Source organism: Triticum aestivum, chromosome 6B (genome assembly GCF_018294505.1).
Source record: "Triticum aestivum cultivar Chinese Spring chromosome 6B, IWGSC CS RefSeq v2.1, whole genome shotgun sequence".
Taxonomy (NCBI): Eukaryota; Viridiplantae; Streptophyta; class Magnoliopsida; order Poales; family Poaceae; genus Triticum; species Triticum aestivum.
This window is the reverse complement of record NC_057810.1, coordinates 155,388,333-155,399,985: the sequence shown is the minus strand read 5'-3', so window position 1 is coordinate 155,399,985 and position 11,653 is coordinate 155,388,333. Positions and strand designations below refer to the sequence as shown.

Genomic DNA, 11,653 nt, shown 5'->3' with positions numbered 1-11,653 from the left:
TCCCCCCCTCCTCGGACGCGGCAGACGGCCCCCCGCCCTTCGGGGGCCGAGCTAGTGATTCGGGGTCGCACCCGCTCCCGCACGGCGGCCCTCCGTGCTCTCAGCGCGTCTCGTGTCTTGGGGTCAAGCAGCCCCCCAATGGCTCCTTGATGCGTGCCCTATTCTGGAACATCCGCGGCTTCGGCCATGATGGCCGACGCCGCCAGTTAGTGGAGTACTTGCGAGATGAACGCATCGACCTAGTGGCCGTGCAGGAGACCATGCGCCGGGACTTTGCGCTCCCTGAGCTCGACCGGCTGAGCTCTCACCTATTTGCGTGGCACTGGCTCCCTTCTAGTGGGAGTGTAGGCCACTCGGGTGGCATCCTCCTAGGCGTGAAGGATGCCACCTTTGAGGTGGGCAGCATGGACCGGGGCGAATTCTTCGTCAGCATGGAGGTCTTTGAGAGATCTCTCAATTTCAAATGGGAGATCATCATCGTCTATGGTCCGGCTGACCATAGTAGGTCGGCCTCCTTCCTGGAGGAACTTCACCGGAAAATCTCGGCCGCCTCCCTCCCCGTAGTTGTCGGGGGGGACTTCAACCTGTTGCGGTGTGCGGAAGACAAGAACAATGGCAATGTTAGTTTTGCCCGGATGGACATGTTTAACGACTTCATTGCCGACCTCGCCCTCAGGGAGCTTGATCGGGTTGGGGCTCGTTTTACTTGGACCAACCGCCAAGCCTCCCCGACCCTCTCCGTCTTGGACAGGGTCCTAGTTTCCCCCGAGTGGGACCTCCGGTGCCCCTTAGCCTCTCTTCGTGCCGTCACCCGGATTGGGTCTGACCACGTTCCCCTGCTTCTCTCCTCCGCGGATGAGCGCCCCCCGATTCCCCTCGGTTCCGTTTTGAGGCTTTCTGGCTCTCCCAGGCCGGATTCTCCGACGCCGTCAGTGCTCGTTGGATCGAGGCTCGTGGCCATCCCCACCCCCGCCCCCCTTCCGCCATAGATGCGTGGCACTTCTGTGCGAAGCGTGCCCGACAATTTATGAAGGGGTGGGGAGCCAACCTGGGAAGAGACTCCAGGGAGCGGAAGAAGGCTCTCCTGTCGGCGATCCAGGCCCTCGACTTCAGGGCTGATGCGATCGGTCTCTCTCCTGACGAGTGGATGTCCCGTTATGACCTCGAGGACCAGCTCTCCGTGATTTACTCTGATGAGGAGGCTTATTGGCGCATTCGGGGCGCCCAGCGTTGGGTCTTGAAGGGGGATGCGAATACGGCCTACTTCCAGGCGATCACAAATGGGCGTCGTAGATGCAACACCATCTCCTGCCTTTGGGAGGGAGCCACTCTCCTTCACGATCCCCGAGATATCCGCGCCCATGTTGATGGCTTCTATCGCTCCCTCTTCTCCCCCGCTCCTCGGAGCGGCCTCTCTCTTGCCTTTGACTGCTGGACCGGCGACCGTCTAGTCTCTAACGAAGACAATGCCGCCTTGACGGCCCCCTTCTCTGAACAAGAGGTCTGGGAGGCTATCAAGGGTATGAATCCCTCCTCGGCGCCGGGCCCGGACGGCCTCCCGGTTCTCTTCTTCCAAACCTTCTGGAGCGTGGTCAAACCCGAGATCATGGCCATTTTCGAGGAATTCTTCGTGGGCTCGATCGACCTTGGCCGCCTCAACTTTGGGACCATCTCCCTCATTCCCAAGGTCCCTGGGGCGACTGACATCCGCCAGTTCCGCCCGATTACGGTCATAAACGTGATCTTCCGGATCTTGGCCAAAGGGTATGCCAATAGGGTGACCCTGCTGGCCGACCGGATCACTCACCCTAATCAGTCGGCGTTCATTCAGGGCCGGTTCATCCTTGATGGGGTCTTGGTCCTGCACGAGGTTCTTCATGAGGTCCGGGTCAAACACCTGAAGGCGGTCTTTCTGAAGATCGATTTTCACAAAGCTTATGACACGGTTAGCTGGCCCTTCCTTCGGGAAGTCCTTCTGCGCAAGGGATTTGACGACCGGTGGATCACGAGAGTCATGCAAATGGTCTCTTGCGGTCGCACGGCGGTCAATATTAATGGCGAAATTGGTCCCTTCTTCCCTACCCTTTGTGGGGTGCGCCAAGGCGACCCCTTCTCCCCGTTCCTCTTCAACATGGTCGTGGACGCTTTGGCTTCCATTCTCGATAAGGCGAAAGCTGCGGGCCACCTCCGAGGCATCGCCCCCCATCTCTCCGGGGACGCGGGGATCTCCATCCTCCAGTATGCGGACGACACAATCATCATGGTCGAAGGCTCGGAGATGGACATCGCCAATCTCAAATTCCTCCTCCTTTGCTTTCAGCAGATGTCGGGCCTCAAGATCAATTTTGATAAGAGCGATGTTATGGTGATGGGATACTCTGCCGAGGAGTCAGTGGCCATTGCCAATAGACTCAATTGCCGCTTGGGCTCGTTTCCTTCTACCTATCTGGGGACGCCCATCAGTCACTCGCGCCTCCTGGCCGCCGATCTTCGCCCCTCCGTGACCAAGCTCCAGACTAGGTGCGAGCCTTGGCAGGGGAGGTGGCTGTCCAAGGCGGCCAGGACCATTCTTATCAACTCCTCCCTCTCCAGTCTCCTCTTATTTCTTATGAGTCTCTACAGCCTTCACGAGTCTCTTCATAAGGAGATCGCCAAAATCCAGTCCCGCTTCTATTGGGCTGGGGAGCACGGCAAGCAGAAGTATCACATGGTCAGCTGGCCTGACATCTGCAAGCCGAGGGAGCAGGGGGGTTTGGGGATCATGTGCTCCAAACGGATGAATATTGCCCTCCTCTCCCGATGGCTGTGGCGCATCTCGCAGGGCCACGGGGGCCTCTGGCTGGACATTATCCGGAATAAATACCTGCGCGGCCAACCCCTTGCCTTCTGCCAGAAGTCGGGTGGCTCTCAGTTCTGGCAGTCCCTTGTCCAGCTCCTCCCTGTGCTCCGCATTGGTACCTCTATCTCGGTAGGATCTGGCCGTTCGACGTTATTCTGGTATGACCGTTGGGCCGGTGATGCCCCCTTTGCGGCTCGCTTCCCCATTCTCTTTGCTATCTCTGTCGACCCCATGATCTCTGTTGATAGGGCCCTATTTGACTTAGGGCGCCTCGCTTTCCGTCGGCCATTTGGGCCTGCGGAATCCGCCGCCTGGCGTGAGCTTCTTGATTGCGTCGCTCTTCATGAGCCACTGGTTGACGGCGTCCAAGACCGTGTTCGATGGCATTTGGAGCCGTCTGGCCAGTTCTCTACCAAATCGCTCTATGCGGCCATTGCCCCCTCCGCCGCCCCTCCCCCCCTCTCAATGGTTTGGTCCGTCCGCCTCCCTCTGAAGATCCGTATCTTCATGTGGCAGTGGATCCGGGGACGGATCCCCTCCGGTGTGGAGGTCCGCAAGCGTAATGGCCCGGGTTCTGGTCTCTGCCCCCTCTGTGCCGTCCCCGAGGACTCTAACCACATCTTCTTCGCTTGCACCTCTGCCCAGTTCCTCTGGAGCTGTTTTCGCGAGCTTGTCGGCGGAAATTGGACTCACACCAACTTCCCCGACCTTTTTGCTGAACTCCAAGCGTCCCCCCCGTCCTCCCGCCACATTAGGTGGCTGGAGGTTGGGACCCTAGCCTGGACTCTTTGGACTGTTCGTAATAAGCTTGTGATTGAGCGCACTCCGCTTCGTCGTGCTACTGACGCTCTCTACAAATTCTCGGGTTTCCTGCAGCTTTGGCGGCCGCTTAGCCGTCTCCTGGAGCGCGACGCCATCTCCGCCTTCATCGCCGACCTCCGCTCGATGGCCGTCCGCCTGTCGCCGCCGCCGCCGCCCCCTCCGCCGGTGCCTGACTAGTCCCCTGCGTGGGTCTCTCGCCCGGCCTCGCCCGGTTTCCTTTTCTGTTTCTTTGGGCTTGTTGAGCTGTGCCCTCAGCAGTACCTTATGACTTTGTTGTGCTACTTGGGTGTGTGTGTCTGAACCTGTTGGGGTTGTGTGTTTTGTGGCGGTGTGCTTTATCTATAAAGCGGGGCGAAAGCCTTTTTCGGTAAGATTAGTAAAAAAATTGCAGTGTTTTAACACATCACACAGTAATTAACTTAGTCTATGCTAGAATGTTATGTGAACATGCTAAATAACGTAAGGAATATCATCTTCTTGCTTGAATTCTTGTTTAGTTCATTCTTTGTTTGTGCTTAACTATTACTAGGTTTCAGTGCTTTCATCTTGAACTTACTATCATATCATAATTAAACATATCTAATATGTACAAAAAAATTTGAACAGGTACCTTATTGTTGTTGATGACTTGTGGAATCAATCAACATGGAATATCATGAGTTGTATCTTTCCAGAAGTCGGGAATGGAAGTAGAGTAATAGTAACTACACGAGTGGAGGATGTGGCAATTTGGGCGTGTCACAATGATCATGAGTGTGTTTATAGAATGGAACCCCTCAAAGAACAAGACTCAAGAATGTTGTTCTATAATAGAGTATTTGGTTCCGGAAATGTCTGTCGACCGGACTTAAAAGAAGTTTCGGTTGAAATATTGAAGAAGTGTGGAGGGTTGCCACTTGCAATCATCACTATAGCTAGTCTATTAGCTAGTCATCAAACAAGATCAAAGGACGAGTGGGAGAGCATAAGAAATTCTCTGGGCGCCAAGTTTGCCAAAAATCCCACCTTAGAAGAGATGAGGAGTATACTAAACCTTAGCTACATGCATCTTCCTCTTCATCTTCGCCCATGTCTCCTGTATCTTGGCATGTATCCAGAAGACGCAATGGTCAGGAGGCATGATCTGATTCTACAATGGATAGCTGAAGGGCTTGTCAATTGTTCTCATGGGTCAGACTTGGAGGATATTGGGAAGAGTTATTTTAATGAGCTTATCAATAGAAGCCTGATTCAGCCTGCTGGAACCTCAGAGTCTGGAGAGGTGGAGGGTTGCAGAGTACATGATATAATGCTTGATCTGATTGTCAGCAAGTGTGTGGACCGAAATTTTATCAACGTGGCATATAATTGTGAAGACGTGGCAAAAATGCATGCGTGTGAGTACAAGGTCCGTAGGTTGTCCTTGAAATCAAGCACCAATGATGCAACATCAGGGATCATTGATACTAGCATGTCACAAATTCGATCATTTGCACAATTTGGAGAGTCCAAGTACACACCTCCTCTTTCGCTATTTAAGTACCTTCGGGTGCTGGTGTTTATATTCCCATTTAATAGGAATATGACAGTCGACCTGACTGCAATCGGTCAATTGTTTCAGCTAAGATATCTGAAGGTTTCTACATTCCCATGCTCCATAGATCTGCCTACTGAAATTCGCGGGCTTGTTCATTTGGAGACGCTGGAAATATCTGGTAGTGCACAAAGCATCCCGTCAGATATTGTTTGCTTGCCACGGTTGTCTCGTCTGATCCTTCCGATTCTTACATGTCCTCCTCAAGGGATTGCCAACATAAAATCATTGCGTGCACTGCACTGTATGAAGATCTCGCTAGAGGATATTAATGGCCTTGGTGAGCTGACCAGTCTGAGGGAGTTGAAGTTTTCTACTAAAGTGGTGGCGGGTGAAATTGATGCTTTGGTATCCCTAATTGGAAAGCTCCATGGCCTAAAATACCTCGCGGTCCGTGCTGAGTCTTCTAAACATCATTGCGACCCGATGTACTCATTATCCAACCCTCCTCTCCATATCGAGGAACTTAATCTATTCGGGTGGACACTGAAGAGAGTTCCCACATGGATTGGTGACCTCCATTTCCTTCGGATCCTGGTTCTGTGGGTCGACAACTTGTCGAACGACGAGGTTCATGTTATGGGAAAGCTGCCCTGCCTCGTCCATCTGGATCTATGGGTGTTCGCTGAAGGCGGGGCCGCAATATGCACGGGCTTATTCCAAGTCCTGAAAGTCCTTCGTCTCTTCTCTCATGACGATGTGGCACACATGGAGTTTCAGATAGGGCTAATGTGCAGCCTGCAACGGCTCACTCTAGAAGTAAATAATGGCTGGGGTGGTACTCTGCCTCGAGGCATGGAGCACCTATTGGCCCTCGATCACATCTTTGTATTTGCCAGAGACGGTGTCAATCACCGTGATGTCGAGTTTGCCTTCAGAAGCATCGTCGATGTGCACCCAAGACGACCTTCCTTAGAAATAACTAGATAGGAAGCGCGCCTTGGCGCGAGGGTGCCGGTCCCAACGTTTTGGTGAAGCAGTTGGAAACGATGCCATCCAAACATAGATAGTGGTAGGGCCTTTGTCTTCGTTATTAATCAAAGAACATGTAATGTGCTTTTAGATGATCATCAATGAGAAGTCCTACTTCCTCTTTCCATGTTCCAAGGAGAAGCTAATGCAGCTTGTAGTGACGGATACTTGAAAGCAAAGGATATGTAGCATCCTCGGGCATCATTTTCCTAAGGATACTGTGAAAGCTCTAAAAATTCATTACAATGGGCTAATAAACCTAGGAAAGCTATACAACAAAAATGATGAAGTGGTATTCTTAACGAAAATAGAAACATATTTTTAGAGAACAAATATATATCAATCTATTTAATACATGTAATAGCAACTCCTTGTGTACACAATAAGGGCGATTAAGGAATGCATTCCAGTCACTTTCAATATAAGGAAACGAAAAGTAGCAGTTCTGATAATTGACAGCAACAGGTAACCATCATAAGTTAGCTCATCACAAATGAAAGAGCTGATTGGAGCTCCAAGGACCAATATGTAGCTTTGTTGTCCCAGTTATAAAATATAATAATATCCGCTTCACTGGTACATGAATAATTTCTCTTATAGTGTGAAATATACCTCAACACAATTAGTATGCTATGGATCCCTTTATGGATATACTAATAAGACTCTAAAAAAGGATAAATTACCTCATATAATCCTGACTTACTTGCAAACAATCTGTACTTATTTATTTATGGTCTTCATAATACAGTCAAGCTCTTGCTTTCCCTAGATCATAAACAACAGTCACAACAGTCGGGCAGGACCACCACATGCACCAAAAAAAAGGTTAAACACACGCACAAAGGAATAAAGAAGGCACAGGGACCAGCCAAACCCCTTAACTTGTAAACTGAAAATCTCTATGTTCTCAACTGATGGTTGAGATAATCAACCACCAGTCCTTTTTGTTTATCCAACAAATATAAGATAGGACAGATTTGCAGGTAAGCACAAAGAGACCATATTATTCAACAACTTGTTGATTCAAATGCAATAGCACTGTCCTTGTCAACAGATTTAAAAATTACAGAGATCTTTATCAAGGATATACATGTGCATTTCATCTCCATTACAGTTTGAACATACAAAAAGAAAAAACAATGAATATCTGTAAGAAAGGACAACAAAATTAAGTGTTAAAAGAATGGGGTGGAAAAATAAAGAGAAGATGAGCTCACCAGCGGCTCCTAACAACTACGACACACGTTGCCATACTAACAAACACTGGCTAGTATACCTTAGGGGTGTGCATATGTTACAACCTGCTACATAAACAATTTGAACTTGAACCTAACTTCTATTGAATGATTCCAAATGTGGTGCTGCATATACAATACCTAGTAGATACTGCTTTAACTAAAAACTAAACCTACAGCTCTCTGATGTCAGAGTAGCATGATTCAATTTGTAAATAAGAATGCGTGTGTCGCACTATTACATACAGGAAACACATGCATTCTCATTTACTATGAATATACTTGGAAGGAATAGTGTGGCCTTTCCAGAAGGAAAATACATCTCAAATACACTTCAGAACCACGGGTATTGGCATAGACACTAAACATACGTATCATGTTCACTACAAAGCATAAGATGAAGAGGAGCAGGATAAACTTCTATGTTACAGAAATGAGTGCAGACTGCAGGCATTTATTCAATATAAAACCAAGGATACGCTGGACTTGAGGCCACAAAGCAAAACCTGAAATAAACATGAAACAAAGACATAAGAAATCATAGCAAATCTCGACACGGGTACAACTTGCAAGACTCTGGGCATGAAGGCAAAACTGGCTAGTCACATGAGAGGAAATAAAACGACATTTTTCTGCCCCAACTCCTATTTGTGATCACCTCAAATGCCAAATACACTACAGCCAAGAAAGAAAACATTAACCAGCTAGAGAATATGAACACCTGTCTAATAGGAAATAATGTACTTTAATCGGCAAGGTATTGCCACTCTCCAACATGGAAGAAAAACAAATAAATCTTATATGTGCACTGCCCTAGTTATGTTCTTAGCATATCTCTGGAATGAAATTTAGAACCAAGATGTCCAAATATAATAGAAGGTCAAACATAAGTCTTTATGAAATAATAACTACATGCAAATATCAAACAGACAATATATGATCACCCTCATCTATATCTTACTTAAGAAAAAAGAGCAGATTGTGTGCCTAAGTTGAAATTGAAACTGTATGCTCAATATTTATGAAATTGCTAGCTCAGTATGTGCCTAATCATATCTATCACATGCCTTTGTCACAGAAACAGGGTAAGTAATCACACAGAATAGAAAAAATGCAAGGTATCATGATGATACTACTCCATAAAGCAAGTTTCGAGGCCCTAATTCCACTTTTGTAGCCGCCTGGACCAAAAAGGAAGAGCGCCCTCTCCCTCCTCGACACTTCCTTCTCTATTCTTGCTCACCTGCGACATGCTCAGGAGTTTGGCTTTGTGGCAGCGACGAATCTGGTGGTGGCATCCACAGGAAATGAGATCAGCAACATAAAAAATAATAGGTAGGCATGACGAAGTGGGCTCACCTTTGGAAGAGCATGGTGTTGGCATTTGGCGCCATGGGATGATTGCGCAAGTTTAGCAACAAACACACTTCCTACTCTGAATATTATATTGCCCTCATAATTTAGTATTGAAACTGAAAATAATATGCAACCATTAGACATTGTTTTAGGACAAATGAGAACTACATTGATAATTATTTAGTTAGGCCTCACTTATCAGAAAGCAGACAAAAATTGAACTGTTCGACAAAATCTTCACATTAACGCAAGTATATATCACTTAATAAGCAGTTAACTTACCGAGTAGCAATACCAAGTCATCATGGGCCAGCATTCTAATTAATTTTCATAATAAATTCACCACCACTAAGGAACATAATCAGTTTTGAAGAAATGTGCATATCATGTTATAACGTTCGGCAACTGATCATAAACATTAAGGAGAAAAGCAAGTGTGCACCAGTCATTTTTAGTACAGAACATCATGGCAGCATTAGAAGCAAGCAAAAAAATTCACCTGCCGCCTGAGCTCTGATCTTCACACTAATTTTTTTGGCAGTTCATACCAAAAGGACCAGCAGTAATGGATTGGATGATGCTCACTTCTTGCAATACATGCACACTACAAAGAAAATTGCATAACAATCAGACCTTGCAAAACTACATATAGCGAATGATCAGAATCATAGTCCATATTTTAGTACCTCTTTCATGATAAACAAACAGAGTAGATAAAATCCCCTGGTCATATAGTTCAAAAATGATGTCCTCCCACCGCTTCCCTATTTTAGTACCTCTTTCATGATCCTCGAGCTTGCTCCAAATCCTTCAACATCAAATAGCAAATGCAGCCTGCTCCAAAGGTTAGTCCTCTCAGTCTCAGATGTAGCCTGCATCACAACCATAAAACACTCGTCAGCATACATCTACAATTTGTCGAGTACCAAGCGTGCAAAAACATCACTATGAAGTACAGGGGGAGGCGCATCAGTGAGCTCCCGAGGAGGCTGTGGCCTTTGCAACAGTAGTATATATGCACATAGGTAGATAATATGAAGGTGGTCACCTAATAAATCGAGAGACCCGAGCCACTGAAAACAAATATGTTATTCTCTATATGGTATTCCTTCGAAAAAAGGCAAGCCGATAGATAGGGACTAATATATAGGAATGAAATTCCAGAATAGTACATTGAAACTACCAATATACATTGTTCTTAATTCCTAACCGCGATGAATACAATTGTAGCGTTGCCATAGAACAGCAATAAAACTCATAATACTTCAATGGTGAGAAGACCCATGATTTTCTTTCTTGCCCCATCAATACCATTAAAATTTCTGAACAAATAATTCAGAAGGAGCATAAATGTACTTCCTCATACCAAGAAAAGGGTGGTACGAATCCAAAACCTCTAAAATTCTGGTCACATTTAAACATCCACAAAGCAGTAAACTGACAAGTATTAACTGACAACAACACTTGATGCAGTCTATGCAGTTTTGATTCTTAAATCAATTACTTCACCACAACAAACAAATGACTCCCCCATTTTCCACATCGAAGTGACATCACCTAAAAAGCTATGTCTATCTTCCACATACAGTGCTAGCGGACAATAAACATCTAGATGAAACACAATCACCAGATTAAATTGTCCAAATTGTGCAAGCACACAATGCGTTAAGAGTTAGAAGGGGCTTCAACTGATTTGGTTTCAAAGGATATACTCCTACAATTCAGGTCATTTCAAAGGATTTGAAGAGAAACTACAGAGCGTAGGCTTGCATTCTCCTAGATCGCCCAATGCCAGAACGAGGTACATCCCCATCACCTCCTATCTCATAAGATGTGTCCACTATGATCACACGCTTCTTACCTTCATCTGCCAAGATCCTAGTTATTTCCCAGTATTATTGAAAGATTGCAAAACCCAGTGATTTATCTTTGGTCTTCTCAGCCATGTTACTAAATTATATACAAGTAACATGCACTCGCCTTACATAATGACTAACACCACTGATCAATGAACTGGAGTGTAGATGATGTGAACCTGATCAGAGTAGTCTTGCCTACAGCAGGAGGTCCAATCACCAATATGGAGCCGCTTCCCACCACCAGATCATGGATCATCTCCGCGCTGCCAGATAAGGACAAATCAGGCACCAAACAAAATAAAAAAGGCAACAAAAACCTAGGAATCTAGGCAGACCGCAACAAAAAAACTCCTAGGAATATAATCATATCCGAGCACCTAATGCATCCAACCACCAAATTAAGAAAGGCAACAAAAATCTGCCACGAAAATATGCACAAGGCCAAGTCTCCCGTAAAGCAACAACAAATACCAGGGATCCAAGCAGACCCGAGCACCTAATCCATCCAAAGGAACCCGGCCAGATCCAGAAAGGAGCAGCCAATGCATCCAAAAAAATAGCCAGATTCAAGCAGCCAATACATAAAGAAAGCTACTGGAGCCGCACATTGTTGGGGAACGTAGTAATTTCAAAAAAATTCCTACGCACACGCAAGATCATGGTGATGCATAGCAACGAGAGGGGTAGTGTATCTTCATACCCTTGAAGATTGCTAAGCGGAAGCGTTTATCAACGCGGTTGATATAGTCGTACGTCTTCACGATCCAACCGATCCAAGTACCGAACGCACGACACCTCCGAGTTCTGCACACGTTCAGCTCGATGACGTCCTCGCCTTCTCGATCCAGCAAGACGGGCGAAGTAGTAGATGAGTTCCGGCAGCACGACGGCATGGTGACGGTGTCGGTGAAGAACAATCTCCGCAGGGCTTCGCCTAAGCACTACGGAAACTATGACGGAGGATAAACTAGAGGGAACGGGGTTGCCGGCACACGGC

General features: G+C 46.9%; 1 protein-coding gene across 1 annotated transcript in view; it reads left to right on the top strand.

The window, feature by feature from the left end:
* LOC123136309 (disease resistance protein RGA5) overlaps nucleotides 1–6,333 on the top strand; it is an 11,754-nt gene extending 5,421 nt beyond the window's left edge. Inside the window, exon 3 of the mRNA XM_044555661.1 lies at nucleotides 4,268–6,333. Coding sequence (XP_044411596.1) covers nucleotides 4,268–6,164 — 1,897 coding nt within the window. The 3' untranslated portion in view covers nucleotides 6,165–6,333. The remainder of the gene's footprint in view (nucleotides 1–4,267) is intronic.
* The last annotated feature ends 5,320 nt before the right edge of the window (nucleotides 6,334–11,653 follow it).